The sequence below is a fragment of the Salvelinus sp. IW2-2015 genome, linkage group LG19 (assembly GCF_002910315.2).
Source record: "Salvelinus sp. IW2-2015 linkage group LG19, ASM291031v2, whole genome shotgun sequence".
NCBI classification, from domain to species: Eukaryota; Metazoa; Chordata; class Actinopteri; order Salmoniformes; family Salmonidae; genus Salvelinus; species Salvelinus sp. IW2-2015.
The window spans coordinates 9,923,606-9,949,393 of NC_036859.1; the positions used below are offsets into that span (position 1 = coordinate 9,923,606).

General features: G+C 47.1%; 1 protein-coding gene across 4 annotated transcripts; it reads left to right on the top strand.

The window, feature by feature from the left end:
• The first annotated feature begins 221 nt into the window (after nt 1-221).
• LOC111979282 (chromodomain-helicase-DNA-binding protein 8) lies at nt 222-25,694 on the top strand. Of its 4 annotated transcripts, none has more exons than XM_024009708.2 (39): nt 222-328; nt 1,023-1,292; nt 1,383-2,412; nt 2,572-2,841; nt 2,959-3,069; nt 3,187-3,686; nt 3,784-3,898; nt 4,151-4,372; nt 4,459-4,527; nt 4,647-4,702; nt 4,846-4,963; nt 5,108-5,191; nt 5,369-5,506; nt 5,597-5,718; nt 9,632-9,875; nt 10,059-10,235; nt 10,943-11,185; nt 11,310-11,469; nt 11,701-11,911; nt 15,862-16,057; nt 16,187-16,357; nt 16,468-16,761; nt 16,843-17,063; nt 17,226-17,428; nt 17,758-17,914; nt 17,993-18,082; nt 18,163-18,266; nt 18,398-18,521; nt 18,657-18,732; nt 18,833-19,164; nt 19,294-19,523; nt 19,669-20,337; nt 20,438-20,550; nt 20,918-21,145; nt 21,357-21,452; nt 22,154-22,297; nt 22,683-22,787; nt 22,895-22,999; nt 24,627-25,694. In XM_024009708.2, the coding sequence occupies exons 3-39, from the start codon at nt 1,483-1,485 to the stop codon at nt 24,969-24,971; spliced, it is 7,773 nt and encodes a 2,590-aa protein (XP_023865476.1). In that variant the 5' UTR covers nt 222-328; nt 1,023-1,292; nt 1,383-1,482; the 3' UTR covers nt 24,972-25,694. The 4 variants fall into 4 exon arrangements, with proteins under 4 accessions (XP_023865476.1, XP_023865480.1, XP_023865477.1 ...); XM_024009712.2 differs by having other exon boundaries at nt 18,833-19,107; XM_024009709.2 differs by having other exon boundaries at nt 1,023-1,182.
• Nucleotides 25,695-25,788: the final 94 nt, after the last annotated feature.

Consider the following 25,788-nt stretch of genomic DNA (forward strand, 5'->3'; position numbering starts at 1 on the left):
TGACAGCAACATCCAACGTGTAGGACTGCTGAGCCAAATTGTCCCAACTAGGCCGCATTTATTGTTTTCTCAACCTAACTATGTCCATTACTGTCTTCCGCCCAGGATTTCGTTCATTGGATGATAGACAATCCATTTTAGCCAATGGCTTGTAGGGATGCTGCCGGCTAGTGTACATTCAGACCAATGATAGTCAAGTGGGTGGTAYCCGAGGGGTACACTTTCAACGTTTTCGCTGGCAAGAACGTTAGTTCCTGCTCTTTCCTGGCCGTTTCCTGTAATCGTACAGTGTTGTGAGACGGAGAAAGCCATGTGTGTCGATGCAAAGGTAAATGTAGCACCCCGAAATGATAACTGAGAGAGTCGAGGCAGTGGATGGTTATTATGCGGTATTTTTTTTAAATGAATAACAGACGTAGTCCATCCCAAATGCCATTGCGGCCTTACCCGTGTCTGATCGTAGACAGGCTAGTATGGTTATTGTGGCACGTTGCTTTGGTTTGGTCCGGTTTGTTGATGAGATTGAAAGAGTGGATGGTATGCAGTAAATTATGAAGATGTTAGCTATTGACTGACATTGCAGTAGTTATTTATATACCTTTTGAAATAGATGTTAATCCCAACCCCGCTTTATGTGGGTTATGCAATGCCAATAGCCATTCAATGCTAACGTTGTCTCTAACCGTTTTGCCGAGAACAACACAGTCAGAAACGTCTGACCATGTATAGACAGATGGGTTTCTCCCACTTGCCATTTAAACTATTAATTTCCATACAAATACTGCTTTTAAAATGGTCTATGATCATAATGAAGGCATGTTTGATTCAAGAAAAAACAGAAACCACAAGTTTGTTGTTATAGGTAGCTAGATGGCTAACTAGTTAACCAACTAGTTAGCTAACGTTACTAGCTAGYTACCACATGACAATTCAGACCATTTCACCTCACCAAGAGAGCAGTTTTAGCTTAACCACTTTTTCCTGGTTAAGCTAAGTCTTTATCTTCTCCTTTTCTGCTTTAGGAAAGAGACCTCAGCGAATGATCTCGCAGATGGGCATCCATCCCATCATTACACACAGCGCAGAGGACAGAATTAGGCACTGAAAACAAGGAAGAGGAAAGGGGTGAGGAAGAAGTGGAGAAACAGGGGGACTCTCCTCTTCCCTGAGCGTCTTTCTCTGGTATCTAGCTCATTTTCCCCACCATCTACACCACCACTCCAATATTTGTCATTGGAGGATACAATTCAATTCTCTGCACTGGACTGAAACCACAGAATTAGTCAATTTTAGTAAGTGAATTATATGTTATTGATATGCGTTCTCAGAATAATATTGATGATCTTGGATTAATTAAAAATTATTTTTTGTTTTTCCAATAGTTTTTTTAAGTGCACATTCTGGGCAGATTTACGGATCCCCTGTCTTTCTGACTGAGAGCAAGGCTGTTTTGTTCTCTAAATCTTCTGTGGACTGGGCAACATGGCAGACCCCATCATGGACCTCTTTGATGACACGCCGCTGTTCAACCTGGATGCTCTGCCAGGCGATGCCTTCACCCAGGGTTCCTCAGACCCTGTGGAGGAGGCTCTGAAGCTGGCTCTGGGGCAGATTGAACCCCCCTATGAACCCACCCCAGCTCTCAGCATACCAGTGGCARCTCCAACCATCCCAGACCCGGTCCCTGTGCAGCAGCTGGCCCCAGTCCCATTCGCCCTCCCTCAGACTGTTTCAATCGCTTCAACAGTACCTCAGACAACACTCTCTGTAGCCAGTAACACTAGTCGGGCTGCCACAGTCCTGCTGGGCTCACCTCTGACTGTCAATAGCTCTGCTGGCACCACACAACAGATCACAACACAACAATTCACCACACAGCAGCTCACACAGATCGCACAGCAGCTTACTCCTCAGCAGCTAGCTGCCATCACCCAGCAGGCCGGAGGGCAGGGAGGCTCCAAGATTGTCATCCTGAAGGGACCTGGGGGGCATGCACAGGTGCTGCAGACTGTTCCTGGGACAGGCTCCCAAGCGGGGAAGGTCACCTTTGCCAGGGTACTGTCTGGAACCCAACTTAGGCCTGGCATGCAGATACTGTCTGGAGGAACGGTCCTGAACCAAGCGTCTCCTGGGCAGGGACAGGTGAAGGTGGGGACTGGGATACAGAGGCTAGTTCAGTCGCCCAACAGACCCCTGAAGCAGGTGCAGTTGATCTCCATGCCCCAGGGCCAGACGCAAACTGTCCAGATGCAAATACCGCAGGCCCAGCTTGCCCAAGCGCAGCAAATCCAGCTACAGCCCCAGACACAGGTGCAGCTACAGTCTACCATGCAAACACAGGTTACTGCCACTGCTACAGGCACCACTTCAGTCCGACCACAAGGGGTTACCCTCACTACAGTGCCACAGCAGGTAAGACTGCCCTTTGACCTGACCATCAGAATGATCAAATGCTTTGTTTTGAGTAGTCAGGAATACAGTGACCTGGTCTCCACCTCAGGTCTCAAGATTGTACATTTGTAATTTAATCAACATCTTCTCATTTCTAATTGATAATTGCTCTCACCTCAGGGTGAAGCTAAGAGGATCACCCTGGTGCTGCAGCAGCCCCATGGTGGCACGACCCAGGGGGGTGCTGTGACGGTGGGTGGGTCAGGTCAGCTGCAGCAGGGCCAGCAGCAGAGGCTGGTGTTGGGTAACCTCCCAGGGAAGCTGGTCCTCCAAGGGGGTCAGCTGGCTGCTCTCACCCAGGCCAGGGCAGGGCAGACGGGGGCGCAGCCTAAAGTACTTACCATCCAGCTGCAAGTGCAGCAGCAACCCAACCAACAGGGGGTACCCAAGGTAAGGAGGAGTGGCCTGAATTAGTAATTACAAAATTATSCTCATTTAACTAATCAGAAATACTGACCTGCTCTATGAAGACTKTGATCTGTAACTTGAACTGTCTCTGTTTTGCAGTTTCAGCTGGTGTCTGGAGGGCAAGGTAGCAGCCCACAGGTGGTTCAGATCTCCCAGGGGCAAGGTGGACAGAGACTGGCCATGCCCCTCAAACTGCTGCTGCAACCACAGGTATACACACACATGCCTCATGTATCAATATATGTAGTCCTGAATTGCACATCTCACTTGTCAGTGTTTTTTTTTTTCTTCCTTACTCTTAACTCGTCCATCTCATCTCTTCCCCAGATGAGCTCCACCTCCACAGCAGGCGGTACTGTCTCCGTAGTGAAGGTCATCAACACCTCGGCTGCCGGCTCTGCCCCTTCCACCACCACCACCATGGCATCAACAGGGATACGGCTAGCCAAGGCCCAGGAGCCTGTACGGCGTGTGGAGACCCTGGGCAAGCAGGAGAAGGCCAACCGCATTGTGGCCGAGGCTATCGCCAGAGCAAAGGCCCGGGGAGAGAGGAACATTCCACGAGTTCTCAACCAGGACGAACTGCCTGCTGGACAGAAGGCTGCTGACAAAGGGGCTGCTGCGACGACCACTGGCACACCTGGAGCTAAAAAGAAGGGGGGAGGAGGCGGGAGTAAGAAGAAAAGCCCACCAGGGACAGGGGGGAAGGGCATAGCTTGTGCTGAGAAGAAAGGCAAGGCCAAGGCAGCAGGTGGAGCTGCTGTAGGGACACCTGTAGGGGTGGCTGGAACCAGCGGCAGCAAAAGCAAAAGCAAGGCAAAGATCAAGTAAGTTTGTTAGGAGCAGTTCTGTCATTTAATTTTGAGTGTAATATCTATTTTYCCGAAACTAACCATCTTTCTCGTCCTCTCTCTCTCGCCCCAGTACRATCACTCTAGTGGGGGGTAAGAAGAGGAAGAGGAATGCCTCCTCAGACCACTCTGATGGGGARTTGAGCCCTGCCTCTCCCTCTAAGGCCCTGGAGGAGGACATGTTAGCGGTGAGACACATCCCTCCTACTGACAAACCTACACACAACACAACCACTTTTCCCCCCCACACACAAGCATGACGCTACACTACACTACTGTATAGTATGATCTCTTTTTCTATCACCACTTTGTAAATGGCACTTCAATAAACGCACATCCCTGATTCGACGTTTATGAACATAATACGTTCAGTGTTGTACTGGCTGTTTGTGTCAGACTTCCTGACTGATGTCTGACTTGTTTGTATGTCACCCCACCAGAAGAGGCGCTCTAACCGTCAGGTGAAGAGGAAGAAGTACACGGAGGACTTGGACATCAAAATCACTGACGACGAGGATGAGCCGGAGGAGGACGTGGACGTAACCACGACGGCAGCGGTGGCGTCCATTACCGGAGGGGCAGCGGGGCAGCTGATGGGAGACCAGCTCAAACAGGAGCTGCAGTTGGACGGGGACGGCCTTTCCAGCATGCAGTTCTTTGTGGTGAGTGGGAGATCTCATCAAGTTTGGGCTGTTCTGTTTTGTTTATCACATGCAAATGACCGCTGTATAACACACATGTATCACAGGAAAACCCCAACGAGGAAGATGCAGCAATTGTAGACAAAGTCTTGTCCATGAGGCTAACTAAAAAGGAGGTGAGTGTGCTTACTGTGCTATTTATTTCTTATTTTAATTGTTAGTATTTATCGACTTTGCTGATTTTAAGAARTTGCAAATCATTATGTATCTTTGTTCCTCTCTCCATATWTTAAAGGTGTCTCCAGGACATTATATAAATGCTGAGGAATTCTTTGTCAAATATAAGAACTAGTAAGTGTCACTCCTTTTGTTCGTTACACTTTGGTGTGCTAATCCCTGATTACGGTCTATTGACTAAAATACTGGTGTGAGATCCATTAAATTGTTTGGGGTGTCCATAGCTAACTCCTAAAYCCTCCTGTTCCCTCTCTCAGCTCCTACATGCACTGTGAGTGGGCCACTCTGGAGCAGCTGGAGAGAGACAAGAGGATCCATCAGAAGCTGAAGAGATTCAAGATCAAACACGCACAAATGAGACTCCTCTTACAGGAGGTAAGGGAATGCCCATGGCCTCTTTCACAGAAAAGCAGTAGCCCTCCAATTGACAAGTAGATRAGAATGTGTATAGAGATGAACTCCAGGGATCGTAGTCAGTGTCTATTTTGTGTCTTCTCCCTTCTGTGCCCCTGTCCCCAGGAGGAGGAGGCCTTCAACCCAGACTATGTGGAGGTGGACCGTATCTTGGATGAATCCAACAGTGTGGACAAGGACAATGGAGAGGTGAGAGAAGTCCATACCATGCCTCTGATATCTGTGAGGATGCAGCACTCCTGCCTGACTAAATTCTGATTTCTAAAGGACAAATCTTGAAATCTGTTCTTGTAAACCACGAATTGATCTCATTGTGAAAATTCAGAGTCAGGATTATTTCTCTAAAAGTGTATTGTATCTCCTCAGCCGGTGGTGTATTACTTGGTGAAGTGGTGCTCTCTGCCCTATGAAGACGCCACCTGGGAGCTGAGGGAGGACGTGGATGAGGACAAGGTGGAGGAGTTTAGGAAGATCCAGGACCGCCAACCTCAGCTCAAGAGAACGGTGAGTGTCAGATGCGTTCCATGTGAGTGCCACTGCTCTAGTCTCCTATGTCATCATTCCTCAGTCTAAACCATTCACTCCTCTCATTAGCCCCGACCCCAAGCGGCTGCATGGAAGAAGCTGGAGGAATTCAGAGAGTACAAGAGTGGGAACGTACTTCGAGAATACCAGCTAGAGGGAGTCAACTGGCTGCTCTTCAACTGGTACAACAGGTACTGACATTTCTTTGTGCTTTTGAATGCATTTCATATCCCATTATTTACATACATACATACATACATACATACATACATACATACATACAGTACCAGTCAAAAGTTCAGACACACCAGAGTTTTTCTTATTTTTTTACTATTTTCTACATTGTAGAAAAATAACATGTGGAATCATGTAGTAACAAAAAAAGTGTTAAGCAAATCCAAAATATATTTGAGATTCTTCAAAATAGCCACCCTTTGCCTTGATGACAGCTTTGCACACTCTTGGCATTCTCTCAACCAGCTTCACGAGGTAGTCACCTGGAATGCATTTCAATTAACAGGTGTGCCTTGTTAAAAGTTAATTTGTGGAATTTCTTTCTTCTTTAATGTGTTAGAGCCAATCAGTTGTGTTGTGACAAGGTAGGGGTGGTATACAGAAGATAGCCYTATTTGGTATAAGACCAAGTCCATATTATGGCAAGAACAGCTCAAATAATAAAGAGAAATGACAGTCAATCATTACGTTAAGACATGTAGGTCAGTCAATGCGGAAAATTTAAAGAACTTTGAAAGTTTCTTCAAGTGCAGTCGCAAAAGCCATCTAGCGCTATGATGAAACTGGCTCTTATGAGGACCACCACAGGAATGGTACACCCAGAGTTACCTCTGCTGCAGAGGATAAGTTCATTAGTTACAAGCCTCAGAAATTGCAGCCCAAATAAGTGCAAGTAACAGACACATCAACATCAACTGTTCAGAGRAGACTGCGTGAATCAGGCCTTCATGGTCGAATTGCTGCAAAGAAACCACTACTAAAGAACACCAATAAGAAGAAGAGACTTGCTTGGGCCAAGAAACACGAGCAGTGGAAATTTKTCYTTTTTGTGWYTGAGTCCAAATTTGATATTTTTGGTTCCAACCGCCATGTCTTTGTGAGATGCAGAGTAGGTGAACAGATGATCTCTGCATGTGTGGTTCCCACCGTATTTAGAATTCAAGGCACATTTAACCAGCATGGCTACCACAGCATTCCTCAGCGATACGCCATCCCATCTGGTTTGCGCTTAGTGGGACTATCATTTGTTTTTCAACAGGACAATGACCCAAAACACACCTCCAGGCTGTGTAAGGGCTATTTGACCAAGAAGGAGAGTGATGGAGTGCTGCATCAGATGACCTGGCCTCCACAATCACCCAACCTCAACCCAATTTGGGATGAGTTGGACCGCAGTGAAGGAAAAGCAGCCAACAAGCGCTCAGCATATGTGGGAACTCCTTCAAGACTGTTTGAGAGAATGCCAAGAGTGTGTAAAGCTGTCAAGGCAAAGGGTGACTACTTTGAAGAAGATTATCAAATGATGTAAAACTTTCTTGGTTATTACATGATTCCATATGTGTTATTTCATAGTTTTGATGTCTTCACTAATATTCTACAATGTAAAAATTAAGAAAAGCTCTTGAATGAGTAGGTGTCCAAACTTTGACTGGTCTGTCTACTCAGCAAAAAAAAGAAGCGTCCCTTTCTCAGGACCCTGTCTTTCAAAGATAATTAGTAAAAATCCAAATAACTTCACAGATCTTAATTGTAAAGGTTTTTAACACGGTTTCCCACGTTTCTTCAATGAACCATAAACAATTAATGAACATGCATCTGTGGAACAGTCGTTTTAATAAATAGGGCTAGGCCCCTTTTTTCTCAATTTCCGCCTGAATGACTAGCCCAAAGCCTGTTGCTCAGGCCCTGAAGCCAGGATATGCATGTWATTGGTACCATTGGAAAGAAAACACTTTTGAAGTTTGTAGAAATGTTAAAATAATGTAGGAGAATATAACACAATAGATATGGTARGAGAAAAACCAAACATACTTATTTATTTTGAGGGACYATCCTCTTACAAATGGCAAGTATAAGGTCACACTGAAAATTAGCTCCCTGGATGCAATTCCTATGGCTTCCATAGGTTGTCAGCGGTCTATGTTCAAGGTTTCAGGCTTGTAACGTAAGAAGCGAATAAGAAATAACAGTTTTAGTAGAAGGACACAGTCTTGGAAATTCGTGTTTGCGCGCGCCATGAAGACAGGACACAGCTGCTAAAATCGGTTTCCTATTGAACATACTTCTTTCCGTAAGAAATATTATAGTTTAATTACATTTAGGGTATCTGAGGAGTGAATAGAAATGTATTTTGACTTGTTGAAACAGAGTTTAGGGGTAGATTTTCGGATTCCTTTCTCTACATGTTGAACGAGTGGATTACTCAAATCGATGGCGCTAACTAAACTGACTTTTTGGGATATAAAGAAGGATTTTATCTAACAAAACAACACTACATGTTATAGCTGGGAACCTTTGGATGACAAATCAGAGGAAGATTTTCAAAAAGTAAGTGAATATTTAATCGCTATTTGTGAATTTATGAAACCTGTGCCAGTGGAAAAATATTTTGTGGTGCACCGTCCTCAAACAATCGCATGGCATGTTTTCGCTGTAATAGCTACTGTAAATCGGACAGTGCAGTTAGATTAACAAGAATTTAAGCTTTCAACTGATATAAGACACTTGTATGTACCTAAATGTTTATGTCTAGCTGGGACGCCTAGCCCTAAAAGGTTTTAAGACATTAACAGCTTATAGACGGTAGGCAATTAAGGTCACAGTTATGAAAACGTAGGACACTAAAGAGGCCCTTCTACTGACTCTGAAAAACACCAAAAGAAAGATGCCCAGGGTCCCTGCTCATCTGCGTGAATGTGCCTTAGGCATGCTGCAAGGAGGCATGAGGACTGCAGATGTGGCCAGGGCAATAAATTGCAATGTCCGTACTGTCTACAGGGAGACAGGACGGACAGCTGATCGTCCTCGCAGTGGCAGACCACGTTTAACAACAGGATCGGTACATCTGAACATCACACCTGTGGGACAGGTACAGGCTGGCAACATCAACTGCCCGACTTACACCAGGGAACGCACAATCCCTTTATCAGTGCTCAGACTGTCCGCAATAGGCTGAGAGAGGCTGGACTGAGGGCTTGTAGGCCTGTTGTAAGGCAGGTCCTCACCAGACCTCACCGGCAACAACGTCGCCTATGGGCACAAATCCAACGTCGCTGGACCAGACGGGACTGTCTAAAAGTGCTCTTTACCGACGAGTCGCGGTTTTGTCTCACCAGGGGTGATGGTCGGATTCGCGATTATCGTCAAAGGAATGAGCGTTACACCGAGGCCTGTATTCTGGAGCGGGATTGATTTGGAGGTGGAGGGTCCGTCATGGTCTGAGGCGGTGTGTCACAGCATCATCGGACTGAGCTTGTTGTCATTGCAGGCAATCTTAACGCTGTGCGTTACAGGGAAGATTCCCTCATGTGGTATCCTTCCTGCAGGCTCATCCTGACATGACACTCCAGCATGACAATGCCACCAGCCATACTGCTCGTTCTGTGCGTGACTTCCTGCAAGACAGGAATGTCAGTGTTCTGCCATGGCCAGCGAAGAGCCCGGATCTCAATCCCATTGAGCACGTCTGGGACCTGTTGGATCGCAGGGTGAGGGCTAGGGCCACCCTGGAACTTGCAGGTGCCTTTTTGGAAGAGTGAGGTAACATCTCACAGCAAGAACTGGTGCAGTCCATGAGGAGGAGATGCACTGCAGTACTTAATGCAGCTGGTGTCCACACCAGATACTGACTGTTACTTTTGGTTTTGCCCCCCCCCCACACCTTTGTTTAGGAACACATTATTCCATTACTGTTAGTCACATGTCTGTGGAACTTGTTCAGTTTGTCTCAGTTGTTGAATCTTGTTATGTTCATACAAATATTTACACATGTTAAGTTTGCTGAAAATAAACGCAGTTGACAGAAGACATTTCTTTTTTTTTGCTGAGTGTGTGTGTGGCAATGTATTGACACATCTTCTCACCCTACAGGCAGAACTGTATCCTGGCCGATGAGATGGGTCTAGGGAAGACCATCCAGTCTATCTCTCTGCTGTCTGAGGTGTCTGGTGCCGGGGTCCAGGGCCCCTTCCTGGTCATCGCCCCCCTCTCCACCATCACCAACTGGGAGAGGGAGTTCGCCACCTGGACCGACATGAATGCCATCGTCTACCATGGCAGCCTGGCCAGCAGGCAGATGATCCAGCAGTATGAGATGTACTGCAAGGACGACAAGGTGTGTGTCTGTCTTGAATTCTGTTTGTGGAACAGAAGAATGGATTACAGTGGTTGAGTCCTAGTGTTGTCCTGCAGTAGGACCTGTCGGAAGACATTGATTCTCTCATGTTCAGATTATACGATTCTTGGTACATCGTCATCTAGCTCCTCTAACTAGTGTTGTATTACATTTTCTCTGTAGGACCATCTGATCCCAGGGGCATATAARTTTGATGCCCTGATCACCACGTTTGAGATGATTCTGTCCGACTGCCCTGAGCTGAGGGAGATCTCCTGGCGCTGTGTGATCATTGACGAAGCCCACCGCCTCAAGAACCGCAACTGCAAGCTGCTGGACAGCCTCAAGATGCTGGACCTGGTGAGTAATCAAGGGTTAGAATCTAGCCCTTAKTCTATCAGATCCATGCTAGCCGACATCYGCGTAACGGTTGTTTTGGCGTGTCGGAGGTGGAATTGCATTAGATCTGTCAAATCCACAAGCAGCTCCTTGTGTTACCTTATTGCGAACACTGCTATTGGATGCAACCAAACCACCCTCAACCTTAATATCCAACAAATCCCGTGCAGAAGTTAATGCAGCCGCGTAACAAGTTCAAACACTCAAATGTGTGATGTTCTATTGCCTACTACACCTCGATTAGACTGATAGGCTTTAAATCCCCCCYCATCCAAATTGACAAGAAAACATGCGTGAGCTTGTTGTTATTTCCGCCATCGRTAGAAAGTGTTGACTATCGGCGTATTAAACTTTTAACGCAGTAGGGATAATAAGGAAGGGAGTGGTTGGTGACACACGAGCAGCCGCTTACCGATTTGTCAGCTCTTACCGCGGTGGCACCACCAAAACGTCCGCTATGCAGATGTCCGCCAATGCGGGTTAACGCTCGATCTGATTTAAATTGAGGCCTAAGGTACAGGGTGACAAATCTATTACTTGTGATGTGACAACATTGATCTTTTGTGTTAAGGAAGCGACAAAATAACTGCCTCTCCTGTTTTGCCCCTCACCCCTTCTTCATTCTCTCTCCTCCTCCCCACTCTGTTCCTGTCCTCCTTGGTTCTCAGGAGCATAAGGTGCTTCTGACAGGCACTCCCCTCCAGAACACAGTGGAGGAGCTCTTCAGTCTGCTGCACTTTCTTGAGCCAGCTCAGTTCTCCTCAGAGTTCGAGTTCTTACGTGACTTTGGAGACCTCAAAACAGAGGAGCAGGTCCAGAAGCTCCAAGCTATTCTGAAGCCTATGATGCTGCGCAGACTCAAAGAGGATGTGGAGAAGAACTTGGCACCAAAACAGGAGACCATCATTGAGGTAAGATTTGACACTCAAAATTAATAATATTGCACCATATAACCAAGGCGACTTGTATATGAGCATGATATTATTTTTCGTAATGGAACATAACCATCAAGCTCAATACACTCTATCTACACAGGTGGAGCTGACAGATGTGCAGAAGAAATACTACCGGGCCATCCTAGAAAGGAACTTTAGTTTCCTCAGCATGGGGGCAACCAGCAACAGCAAYGTCCCCAATCTGCTCAATACCATGATGGAGCTACGCAAGTGCTGCAACCACCCTTATCTCATCACAGGTACCTCACATCAACACTACACTACACGTCAATACCCTTCCTCCTCCAAAAACACAACCCCAATTAGCATCTCCTCTTAATGCAGCTAGCCTGCTATCACCTGAGACTTACCACAGGTTCTGTTGAACTAACATCAGTACAACCCATCATGGAAAACTCCTGTCTTCATACCTTTCCCAGGATGGTATGGTATGCCATGTTATAATAACCCCCGTCCTCTATTCTGTCCAGGGGCGGAGGAGTCTATTGTGGCTGAGCTGAGGGAGGTGTACGACCCCATGGTCCCAGACTTCCACCTGCAGGCCCTGGTGAGATCTGCAGGCAAGCTGGTCCTGCTGGACAAACTGCTGCCTCGYCTGAAGGCCGGGGGACACAAGGTGCTCATCTTCTCCCAGATGGTGCGCTGCCTGGACATCCTGGAGGACTACCTCATCAACAAGAGGTATGAAGGTCTAGATTGACTGCCTCATCAACAAGAGGTATAGTCGGGTTAGCTGACAATGTCAAGAAAACGATGCCCGCAATTCAATGGGGCAGATATCTTAGTGTTGTGATTCTGGCTAGCCAGAKAGCTAGCAACAATGACAAGAAGCTGCCATGTTGTGAATCATAAGTGGCTCGTTTCAGCTAGTTTTTAGGTTGTTCTTGATACCATGTCTTGTTTTGACTGATGTTTATGCTAATAGGGCTAGAATTCACTAGCTAGCTAACCAACTGTAATGATGTGTTTGAGACAAATATGCATCACATGCGCTGAATACAACAGGTGTAGACATTTTACATTTGAGTAATTTAGCAGACGCTTTTATCCAGAGCGACTTAGTTTGTGCATTCAACTCAAGATACCTAGGTGGGACAACTGAGAAATGCTTACTTAAGAGGCCTTAAACAACAATGCAGTTTAAAAAATAATAATAAAGTAAAACGTGCTAAATAAACGAAAGGAAAAATGGTAACACAAATAACGAGGCTATATACAAGGGGTACTGGTGCAGAGTCAATATGCGGGGTACGGAGTATACGATGTAATATGTACATGTAGGTAGAGGTAAAGTGATAATAAACAGAGTAGCAGCGGTGTGTGTGAAGGATTGTGTGGTGTCAATATGCGTGTGTGTGAGTTGGAATGTCAATGTAGTGTGAGTGTACATCGAGTCAGTGCAAAATAATAAAATACAAGTAGTCCGGGTAGTCATTTAATTAACTGTTCAGCATTCATGGCTTGGGGGTGGAAGCTGTTTAGGAGCCTTTTGGTTCCAGACTTGGTGCTCCGGATCCACTTGTCATGCGGTAGCAGAGAGAATAGTATGACTTGGGTGGCTGGAGTCTTTGACAATTTTTAGGGTCTTCTGACACCGCTTGGTATAGAGGTCCTGGATGGAAGGAAGCTTGGCCCCATTGATGTACTGGGCCGTACGCACTACCCTCTAGCGCCTTGCGGTCAGATGCCGAGCAGTTGCCATACCAGGTTGTGACACAACCAGGCAGGATGCTCTCGATTGTGCAGCTGTAGAACTTTTTGAGGAAATGAGGTCCCATGCTAAATCTTTTCAGCCGCCTGAGGGGGGAAGAAGTGTTGTCGTGCCCTCTTCACAACTGTGTTGGTGTGTTTAGACCCTGAAAGGTTGTTAGTGATGTGGATTCCAACAAACTTGAAGCTCTCGACCCGCTCCACTGCCACAGCCCCGTTTATGTGAATGGGGGGTGTCCTCAGCCCTCATTTTCCTCTAGTCCACGATCCGTTCCTTTGTCTTGCTCACATTGAGGGAGAGGTTATTGTCCTGACACCACACGGCCAGGTCTCTGACCTCTTCCCTATAGGCTGTCTCATCATCGTTGGTGATCAGGCCTACCACAGTCTTGTCGACATCAAACTTAAGGATGGTATTGGAGTCGTAAATAGCCACGCAGTCGTGGGAGTACAGGAGGGGACCCGGTGTTGAGGGTCAGCGTGACTGATGTGGTGTTGTCTACCCTCCACCTTGGGGTGGCCTGTCAGGAAGTCCAGGATCCAGTTGCAGAGGGAGGTGTTCAGTCCCAGGGTCCTTAGCTTAGTGATGAGCTTGGAGGGCACTATGGTGTTGAACGCTGAGCTGTAGTCAATGAACAGCATTCTCACGTAGGTGTTCCTTTTCTCTAGGTGGGAAAAGGCAGTGTGGAGTGCATTTGAGATTGCGTCATCTGTAGATCTGTTGGGGCGGTATGCGATTTGGAGTGGGTCTAGGGTATCTGGGATGATGGTGTTGATGTGAGCCATGACTAGCCTTTCATGGATACAGATGTGCGTACTACGTGGTGTAGTCATTTAGCCAGGTTACCTTGGCGTTCTTGGGAACAGGGTTGAGCGATGTCTGGAATGACACATCGTACCATCGACCTGTCCAAACATCGTTGATATACTATTGTATCGTCTTTATTTATCCGGGGCAGGGGGGAGCGCGTCGTTCCGTTGCCTAGCAACACATTAAACAAGCTGTAATGCAGCCTGTCATACACAAACCACAAAAATAAAATATTTTTTAATTGTTTTAAAGTCTAATCATTAGACTACGGGGTGGAAATAATTTTACCAATGGTGTATTTTGTGTGCAAATAAATATACCGAACAAAAATATAAATTCAACATGTAAAGTGTTTCCTGAGCTGAAATAAAAGACACATTTCTTTTTTTCTCCATATGCACAAAAAGCTTATTTCTCCTATGCCAAGATAATCCATCACCCTGCCAGGTGTGGCATATCAAGAATCTGATTAAACGGCATGATCATTACATCTTGTGCTGGGGGCAATGAAAGGCCATTCATGTGCAGATCTGTCACAAAACACAATGCCACAGATGCCTCAAGTTTTGAGAGAGCGTGCAATTGGCCTGCTGACTGCAGGAATGTCAACCAGAGCTGTTTCCAGATAATTTAATGTTAATTTCTATACCATAAGCCGCCTCCAACGTTGTTAGAATTTGGCAGCATGTCCAACCAGCCTCACAACCGCAGACCAAGTGTAACCACGCCAGCCCAGGACCTCCCCATCCAGCTTCTAAACCTGAGAGATCATCTGAGACCAGCCACCTGGACAGCTGATGAAACTGAGGAGTATTTCTGTCTGTAATAAAGCCCTTTTGTGGAGAGAAACTTATTCTGATAGGCCCAGCCAAACTCCCCAGGGGGTGGGACTGGCTCACAAGTGGGTGGGCTTATGGCTACGCCCCTGCCTAGTCATGTGAAATCCATAGATTAGGGCTTAACAAATGTATTTTTGTTCAGTATAAATAAATATAAGCCAATTTTATATGGGGATATGTGGCACCGATAACTTTGAATGGTGATTTGGAACCAAACGTTGTAGGCCTTCAGTGTGATACGAGACCCTTTCAATGGTGATTTCAGACAATTTCACTGGGCAGTCTTCTTGGGAGAGTTAGGTAAACGGTAAGACTCAATGCGCAACACTAGGCCAGCGCAGAGCTCACATCCTACCTACCTTAAGATGTAATCGGAGGAGATGATGACCCATTGGCATGGTGGAGAGGGAACGAGGGTCGCTTTCCGCTCTTGGCCAACGTCGCCTTCAAATACCTCTGCAGCTGTGCGAAAGACGTTCCGTCTGTACGTGTTTTCAGTAGGCCTACAGCAGGCAATATTGTTACCTTAGGTCGGTTCATATAAAATAAAAATAGTCCAAATTTGTTTTTTCATCGCACTTTTTATTTGTTTAATTTTTCAAAGCCGGTATTCACAGATGTGTCTTATTCGAAATAAATTTAGTCTAGGCTAGAATATTCTGTGGTGTTCTTTACATTTATTTGCACTAATTTATTTGGTTCATTTCGTCTTGTTTATTTTTGTCTTTTTTAGCCTATCCAAATGTGGGTTCTTTTTTTAATATATATATAGGCAACATTTTTTGCTCATATTGGCTATGGAGAGTGGGATCACAGTTGTCCGCAACAGCTGGTGCTCTTATGCATGGTTCAGTGTTGCTTCCCTTGAAGTGAGCATAGAAGGCATTTAGCTCATCTGGTAGGCTCACGTCACTGGGCAGCTTGTGGCTGGGCTTCCCTTTGTAATCCGTGATAGTTTGCAAGCCCTGGCACATCCGACGAGCCTCCGAGCCGGTGTAGTAGGATTCGATCTTAGTCCTGTATTTATGTTTTCAATAAACATTGGAGATGTAAACTATTTTTCATGTTGTCAACAATCTAAGCCAACCCTGTCTGTTTTTCCCCATAGTTGTGCATGTCAGTTTTGTTGCTTAACAACCAACCCGTCTATGGAGCTGTAGATAGACTACCTCATCAACAAGAGAGATGGGCATGTTGATTTAATAACTAGATTTTGTTGCGAAGAGTAATCTAGATGAGTAAGAAGTTGCCTTTATCATTGTTCTGCCCAGATACTTGTACGAGCGTATTGATGGCAGAGTGAGAGGGAACCTGCGTCAGGCAGCCATTGATCGCTTCAGCAAACCAGACTCGGACCGTTTCGTCTTCCTGTTGTGTACCCGGGCTGGAGGCCTGGGCATCAACCTGACTGCTGCCGACACCTGCGTCATCTTTGACTCAGACTGGAACCCTCAGAATGATCTGCAGGTAATGTCTGACCTTTGACCTCAGGCTCCCTCTTTTGTCTGGGTTCTTCTAATGTTTCATCCTAATTCCCTTACCACGCTGCACAAATTGCATCTGATTGATTGTACTAACCCTGCCTTCTCTCAACAGGCTCAGGCGCGGTGTCACCGTATCGGCCAGTCCAAGGCGGTGAAGGTGTACCGTCTGATCACCAGGAACTCCTATGAGAGGGAGATGTTGGACAAGGCTAGCCTCAAACTGGGTCTGGACCGGGCTGTACTGCAGAGCATGAGTGGCAACAAGGAGAGCAACGTCAACGGAGTAAGGGGGCCAAAAATATTGTTATTTACTTACGTACTATATTTTTAAGCCTGTGGTTTGTTTGGATACCAACCATCTGGTTAATATCTCTTCTTCCGACCGCTTCTCAGCAAATCCAGCAGTTCTCTAAGAAGGAGATTGAGGACCTCCTGAGGAAGGGGGCGTACGCTGCCATCATGGACGAGGAGGACGAGGGCTCCAAGTTCTGCGAGGAGGACATTGACCAGATCCTCCAGAGGAGAGCCACCACCATCACCATCGAGAGCGAGGGCAAGGGCTCCACCTTCTCCAAGGCCAGCTTCGTGGCCACCGAAAACAGGACCGACATCGCCCTGGACGACCCTGAGTTCTGGCAGAAGTGGGCCAAGAGGGCAGACATAGACTTTGATTCCATGAATAGGAAGGTAACGTGTCCATTCTGTGTGTGCACTACCTTTCTCAATGTGTTTTGTGAAAAGCTCATTTTTCTCCCATCCTCCCTGTAGAACACTCTGGTGATCGACACACCCAGAGTAAGGAAGCAGACCCGTCAGTTCGCTACCCTGAGGGGCGAGGGCGGGGAGATCTCTGACCCCGACAGCGACGAGGAGTACCCACCCGCCAATTCCCGGCAGTCCCGGTCCTCAAGGCGCTCCGAGCGCCACACCGGAAATGGCTACGGCCGCACCGACTGCTTCCGTGTGGAGAAACACCTTCTTGTTTATGGGTAGGTGGACCTGACTAGGGGCCTGGAGGTTTTTTTCTGGACAGGTGTAGTTACAATACACATGTGAGAGTAAAGTTATGACCGGATTTTCTACCAAAGCAAGCTCCACGCTATTGTGCCGAGGTCTCCTTTCTCACTCTGCCGCCTCCTGTGCTTGTCCAGGTGGGGGCGCTGGCGGGACATCCTGTCTCATGCACGCTGTAAGCGGCGCCTCGGGGAGCGTGACGTGGAGACCATCTGCAGGGTCATCCTTGTCTTCTGCCTGCTGCATTACCGTGGCGACGAGAACATCAAGAGTTTCATCTGGGAGCTCATCACCCCCCCAGAGAACGGCCGGGAACCACACACACTCCTCAACCACTCTGGTATGTATGACCGTTATAGAACCACACACTCTCCTCAACCACTCTGGTATGTATGACTGTTATAGAACCACACACTCTCCTCAACCACTTGGTATGTATGACCGTTATAGAACCACACACTCTCCTCAACCACTCTGGTATGTATGACCGTTATAGAACCACACACTCTCCTCAACCACTCTGAATGTGTCTTACAACCTCCATCCACCCATTGTCTAGACGTTTCTTGCTCTGTTTTGGATAACTGTTTACATGTTTGTGTTGATGTATTTTCTGTCTTTAGCATTGCCTTCCAGGGTTAAAAGTTAAATGTGTCAATGTGTTTCTAGGTCTGTCCATCCCTGTTCCTCGGGGCAGGAAGGGGAAGAGGGTGAAGGCCCAGAGCTCATTTGACATTCAGAAGGTGGAGTGGATCCGCAAGTACAACCCCGACTCCCTGCTTCTGGACGACAGCTACCGCAAACATCTCAAGCACCAGTGCAACAAGTCCGTGTGTTTTCACCCTAGAGAGTACTGAAGTGTTTGTGCACAGTATCAGGGCATTAACCCTTTCCTTGTCTTCAGGGTGTTGCTGAGAGTGCGTATGCTGTACTACCTGAGACAGGAAGTCATTGGAGAACATGCCGATTCTGTGCTGAGAGGAGCCGATGCCAGGTATCACCCTATTAAAACGACTCATTACTTGCTACATGCATATCTACACACACATACTGATTCTGTCTGTGTCCTCGTAGGGATATTGACATCTGGATGCCTGAGATGGAGCAGCAGGAGGTGCCATCAGGCTGGTGGGATACAGAGGCAGACCGCTCCCTCCTCGTCGGTGTCTTCAAACACGGTCTGCGTTTTGAATGTCAACGTCTTTAGGCGTTTTGTTTACTTGTCCAGAATACCTTGTGTTTATCAGTAGGAAGGTGGCGCTGGGTGTTTAGTGAGTGTGTTTGTAGTAACTCCAGTGTGTTGCTCCAGGGTATGAGATGTACACCACCATGCGTGCCGACGACTGTCTCTGTTTCCTGGAGAGAGCTGGTCGCCCTGACGACCAGGCCATTGATGCGGAGCAGCACTCTGCAGACGCGGAGCTGGGAGACGGGTGAGCTACACTGGCTAACCTTATTAGCGCTTCGTTAAACAACCCGCTGACTTTATATCACTAAACTCTTTAGAGCTGGCCTCTCCCCCATGAACTTGACAAATTGGTGGCTGTAACTTTGTTTTTGCCCCCCAGAGGAGACGATGACAAGTATTCTGAAGACCCAGAGTTCAAACCTGCGTTAAGGCACACCAAAGACCTGTACGAGGAGGTGTGAATCAGTACTTAATATTCTTCATTGATTGATTTTGGTTAGAGAATATTGTTATTATATTCATGATAATCCCTCTCCCCCCCCCCCCCCCCTCCAGGCTGACTCCATGAACATGGGTGACGATATCTGTGTCGATGACAAGCCGGGGCCCGTTAAAACCAAGGCACCGCCTTCTGGCCTGTCAGGAGCCTGTGAGTGGCCGACCAGCTCGTCACTTACCGCGCGGCTCCGGCGTCTGATCACCGCATACCAGCGCAGCTACAAGAGAGAGCAGCTGAAGGTGGAGGCAGCAGAGAAGGGCGACCGCAAGCGCAGGAGGTGTGAGCAGGCCAGTAAGCTGAAGGAGATTGCACGCCAGGAACGCCAACAGAGGTACCAACTACTACCCTCAGCTATTAACTCTGCAAGCATATGTGTCCTGAATCTGAGGTACAGTTGTTGTGTTGGTTTAATGTGTCTGTATGCTGTAACCTTACACAATTATCTGATATAAGAGTGAGTTTTAAGTGTTCCACTATTTTAACCATCTGTCTTGTGTGTCTTCACTTTCTCTCCTAGGTGGACCCGTAGAGAGGAGTGTGATTTCTACCGTGTGGTGTCCACGTTTGGTGTCGAGCGGATAAAGGAGCCAAACGCCCGAGAGGGGGAGGATGCTAAACTGGAATGGGCCCGCTTCCGGACCTTCGCCCGTCTGGACAAGAAGACGGACGAGAGTCTGAGTCGCTACTTCCGCTGCTTCATGGCCATGTGCCGGAGGGTGTGCAACCTGCGGCCCGCCCGCGGAGAAGGTCAGAACCGCGTCAAACAGTATTATTAAATACAGGATATTGAGAAGTGTAATCCCTTGACGCGGTCAAATATAATAGAGCACGGTGTTGGATATGTGGGTTGATTTGGAGAGACACCGATCCCTAACCCTCTCTCCCTCCCCAGACCCATCAGAGTTGGGGCAGTCTATGGCCCCCATCACCGAGGAGCGGGCCTCTCGCACCCTGTACCGCATCAGCCTGCTGCGCCGTCTTCGTGAGCGTGTCCTGCCCCACCCCTCCATGGAGGAGAGCCTGCTGCTGGCCCCACTCAGCTCCGAGCTTCCCGTCTGGTGGAGCACTCCGGCCCACGACCGGGAACTCATGCTGGGCGCCGCCCTCCACGGCGTCAGCCGCACCGAGCTTTCAGTCTTCTCTGACCCGCAGTTCTCCTTCAGCCAAGCCCACCACGACTACCTCGAGATCCAGCAGAACCAGCCCGCCCCTGCCACTCCCCTCCGCCAACCACAGGCAGAGGAGGGCTCCGCCGTCAAGGAGGAGGAGGGACTGAACGGGGAGTCCGGCCTCCTTGGAGCTTCTGAGGCTCTCGGCCACTCCGATACCCAGACCACACCCCTCTCTCGCCCTGATGGGAAGGGACAGGCCCGGACCGCCTTGGGCTGGAAGAAGAGCAGGGGGAGGGGCCCGAGAAGCGGAGGAAAGAAAGGCGGAAGAAGTGGAGGAGAAGGAGGGACGTCTGATTTGGATTCAGACTCTGATTCAGGCTCGTCTACCTCCTCCCGGCGATCAGAAAGCTCTGACGACAGTGGGGACAGCGACGCAGAGAGGGAGAGAGGTGAGTAACGGCTAAGAGGAATCTAGAAGAGTGTGAGGATTGAGTTAGGACAACACGGGTAGAACACACTTTTTGTATTATTATTTTTGTCTGTTTTCAGTTGCTCTGAAGATGGAGGAAGATGGAGAGAACAGCATGCTCTCAATGACTCCATCTCAAGATGGCGCGCCACCGGAGTCCCTCACTGACCCCTTCAGGGTTGACTGGCCCAAGGTATGTAAGGGGACGTGTACTGTCTGCAATTATAGAGCGGTGGTTCCCAACCAGGGGTACTAGGACCCCTTGGGAATACTTGGCCTTTCCAGAGGGGGTACGTGAGATGATTCATAAGACCATAGGCTTACTGGTAAAATGCACATGAAGGGCCGAAACAGGTTGGAAACCACTGCTATAGAGTATGGATGGGTCCAGATTCAGTATGTGGATGATGTTCTAGTTCAACAAACCGTATTGTGTTTGTGTAAAAGCTTACACATTAGTACTTCAAATACAGTAATAACAGGACGTTGAATAATAAACTGTGCAGTAAAAGGTTTGGTTTGTTGTGTTGGTGGAGTGATTTGACCGGTTGCTCCCTCAGGACCGTGTGTTAATAAACCGGCTGGACAGCCTCTGTACACTGGTGCTGTCTGGGCAGTGGCCGACAGGGCGACGCTACGCCTCTGACGCCCAGCTCAACCCAGGCTCTGACGACCTAGGGGCAGGGGATGAGCTCAGCTTTGCACGGCTCATGCGGAAAAGCCACATCACACCCGGTGGAGAAGGAGCAGATGGAGAGGAATCTGAGTTCACGGTCAAACTCCTCAAGGTGAGATGAGAGGAACATAGAATAGAGGGGTCGAATCAATTCTGGTCCTGGGCTTTTGTTATAGCCCAGTAATAACAGCTGATTCATATTTTTAAGCCATTGTAGTAAATTGGGATAAAGCATGGGTGACGTGATGTACAGATGGGATGACTAAATTGTTGTCTGTCCTCTTTCTCCATCCCCCTTTTCTTTTACTGTCCAACTCTCTTAGGAGGAGGGGCTGAAGCTGACCTTCTCTAAGCATGCCTTGATGTCCAACGGGTCAGGGGGAGAGGGGAGCGGGCGCAGGAAGCGTAGGGACCAAGAAGTACGCATATAGACTGAGTATACAAAACATTAGGAACACCTTCCTAATATTGAGCCGCTTCCCCCCCCTTGCCCTCAGAACAGCCTCAATTCGTCTGGGCATGGCCTCTACAAGGTGGCGAAAGCGTTCCACAGGAATGCAGGCCCATGTTGACTCCAATGCTTCCCACAGTTGTGTCAAGTTGTCTGGATGTCCTTTGGGTGGTGGACCATTCTTGATACACGCAGGAAACTATTGAGCGTGGAAAAACTCAACAGCGTTGCAGTTTTTGACCAAAAACTGGTGCGCCTGGCACCTAATACCATACCCCATTTAAAGGCACTTAAATATTTTGTCTTGCCCATTCACCCTCGGAATGTGCATGTGTGCCATTCAATGTCTCAAGGCTTTAAAAATCCTTCTTTAACCGGTCTCCCCTTCATCTACACTGATTTGAAATGTATTTAACAAGTGACATCAATAAGGGATCATAGCTTTCACCTGGTCAATCTGTCATGGAAAGAGCAGGTGTTGCTAATGTTTTGTACACTCAGTGTATACAATACTTGTCCACATTCTCATGCAGTCAGTGGTTAAGACTGCTCATAATACACAGATACTTGTCTGAGAACAGTAGACAACAATAAGTAACAAACTACATACTCAAATGTTCATTCAGTGTCTGCATTCATCAAGCCTCGCTCACTCTCACTTCCCCCTAGTTGTCAGATCCAGACGGAACGGTCGCGGTGGTCGATGCCATGACGGGCACAGTGCTGAGTGGGGAGCGGGCCCCTCGACGCAGGGACTTGCCCAACTGGCTGAAGGAGAACCCAGAATATGAGGTGGAGGGAGACATGCTGGAGGTACATTTTTATCTAGAAGACTATGGCTGGGGCTCAAACGAGACTCTGTACAAGAGTAGTGCACTGTGAGAAATGCAGAATAATTTGAGATTTCCACTGCTGGCTGTAAATCAAATCAAATCAAATTTTATTAGTCACATACACATGGTTAGCAGATGTTAATGCGAGTGTAGCGAAATGCTTGTGCTTCTAGTTCCAACAATGCAGTAATAACCAACAGTAATCTAACCTAACAATTCCACAACTACTACCTTACACACACACACAAGTGTAAAGGGATAAAGAATATGTACATAAAGATATATGAATGAGTGGTGGTACAGAACGGCATGGCAGATGCAGTAGATGGTATAGTATAATGACTCTGTCTTCTGCGAACCCCTAGCTCCTTGTGAACAGGAGCAAGAGGAAGAAGAAGAGGACGGAGAAGGCAGTAGCGCTGTCGGGCAGTGAGAAGATTAACATAATTGATATGAGGACAGGAAAGAAGGTGAGAAATGGCAAAGGATGAGTGCATTGGGGTTCCTCTCTCAAATAAATATTGATTTGTGGATGCTGATTGCCCGAGGGTTAATTTTTATTTATTTTATTGCTCAGGTTGGGGCTGCGCATGGACCTATGCTGCAGGATCTGAGGGAGTTTCTGGAGGAGAATCCTGACTGTGCAGTTGCACCAGAGTGGGCTGAGACTGTCCGGTGCTCTGTGAGTACCCTTTATTAACTTATTGAAAGGCAGGGGGATAGGTTCTATTTCAGATAGTAAAATATTTTTATACAATTGAAGTCAGAAGTTTACATACACTTAGGTTGGAGTCATTAAAACTCGTTTTAAAACCACTCCACAATTTTCTTGTAAACAAACTATAGTTTTGGCAAGTCTACTTTGCATGACAGAAGTCATTTTTCCATTGTTTACAGACAGATTATTTCTCTTAACTCACTGTATCACAATTCCAGTGGGTCAGAAGTTGACATACACTAAGTTGACTGTTCCTTTAAACAGCTTGGAAAATTGGAGGTGTACCTGTGGATGTATTTCAAGGCTTACCTTCAAACTCAGTGCCTCTTTGCTTGACATCATGGGAAAATCAAAAGAAATCAGCCAAGACCTCAGAAAAAAATTGTAGGCCTCCACAAGTCTGGTTCATCCTTGGGAGCAATTTCCAAATGCCTGAAGGTATCACGTTCGTCTGTACAAACAATAGTACGCAAGTATAAACACCATGGGACCACACAGCCGTCATACCGCTCAGGAAGGAAACGCTTTCTGTCTCCTAGAGATAGAAGAATGTGCTTTGGTGCGAAAAGTGCAAATCAATTCCAGAACAACAGCAAAGGACCTTGTGAAGATGCTGGAGGAAACGGGTACAAAAAGTATCTATATCCACAGTAAAAAGGTCCTATATTGACATAACCTGAAAGGCCGCTCAGCAAGGAAGAAGCCACTGCTCCAAAACCGCCATAAAAAAGCCAGACTACGGTTTGCAACTGCACATGGGGACAAAGATCGTACTTTTTGGAGAAATGTCCTCTGGTCTGATGAAACAAAAATAGAACTGTTTGGCCATAATGACCATCATTATGTTTCGAATAAAAGGGGGAGGCTTGCAAGCCGAAGAACATCATCCCAACTGAAGCACGGGGGTGGCAGCATCATGTTGTGGGGTGCTTTGCTTCAGGAGGACTGGTGCACTTCACAAAATAGATGGCATCATGAGGTAGGAAAATATGTGGATATATTGAAGCAACATCTCAAGACATCAGTCAGGAAGTTAAGCTTGGTCGCAAATGGGTCTTCCAAATGGACAATGACCCCAAGCATACATCCAAAGTTGTGGCAAAATGGCTAAGGACAACAAAGTCGAGGTATTGTAGTGACCATCACAAAGCCCTGACCTCAATCCTATAGAAAATGTGTGGGCAGAACTGAAAAAGCATGTGCGAGCAAGGAGGCCTACAAACCTGACTCAGTTACACCAGCTCTGTCAGGAGGAATGGGCCAAATTTCACCCAACTTATTGTGGAAGGCTACCCAAAACGTTTACCCAAGTTAAACAATTTAAAGGCAACGCTACCAAATACTAATTGAGGTGCATGTAAACTTCTGACCCACTGGGAATGTGATGAAAGAAATAAAAGCTGAAATAAATCAATCTCTCTACTATATTATTCTGACATTTCACATTCTTAAAATAAAGTGGTGATCCTAACTGACCTAAGACAGGGAATTTTTACTAGGATTAAATGTCAGGAATTGTGAAAACTGAGTTTAAATGCATTTGGCTAAGGTGTATGTAAACTTCCAACTTCAACTGTATATCTTCTTCCAGGGCTTTCTGCCAGACAGCCTCTTCCACCGGCTACTCTCCGCACACTCTGTCATTCCCAAGAGAGACCGTCACCACCGCCACCACCACGCTCCCCAGCCGGACCCGCTGGAGGACCCACTCCTGGGCGGAGGTGAAGAAGAGACCCTGGTCTCAGACGGGGCCTACATGATGGAGGACGAAGACTTGGAAGATTCTTCTTTCCTGACTCAAGCCTTTGATGTTAAGATGGAAGGTGGCGACAGCTTGTCACAAGGCGGATACGAGAGTTCTGACAGGGAGGCCCTTTTGGACGACGTCATTATGGCGCAGAAGGACTCGGACTCTTCCTCCAGCTCAGAGGATTGACCAAGCCTGTCTTGTCTAATATAGTCCTCGAAAAATCATGTTATTTTTTTTAAATTTTCTATCATGATCTATATTGAATTATGGATTAATTTGTTTTCTTTTTGTTCTTTTTACTCATTTGTTTTACGTAGATTTTTGGAAAGGAGCAGGTTTGCACCCAACTCTTTCCATTCATGATATTCCTCCTCCCTTCATGACCATCCACTTGGTAGCCTGAACCCCAACAAAGTGACTCCATGCCCAACTCTGTTTCTCATGCCACTGCTCTCCTTCTCCCTCAACCACCCCTCAAACCCATCCCATTCCCAGCCTCATCTTTAAGGGGAGCCCTGCTGTATTAGGAGCCCTTTTATCCAAGAACCTCCAAGCTGGTCCTCCAGTTTAACTGGACGAGAGGACACATGTACTGAGCAGACCAGAACTTTGCTCCCATGATGCCTGAGTCTGATGTCATAGGACCTTTCTGTGCCCTGTTGAGTCAGTGAACTAGAAGGGGTCCAATATGTGGATGTACATTTTTCTGAAAGGATGTAACTTTAAGGGGGGGGGGGGTACCGGTATATTAGTTAATGATCCAGTGCTAGGAAGATGGGTGTATTGTACAATGTAGAGCTGGTCAGTTGTGTGCTATGGTGCAAAGATGACCGCAATGAGTTATTATTGTTTTATGACCTGATTGTATCTGTGATATGAATTACAGCAATCTACAGTGAAAGCAGCTGAGTCCTCTGGTCCTTGTGTATTTTCTTGACCGCATGTGTTCGAGTTTTTTTTCTGCAGTTTACACTCACAGTACCAGTCAAAAGTTTGGACACAC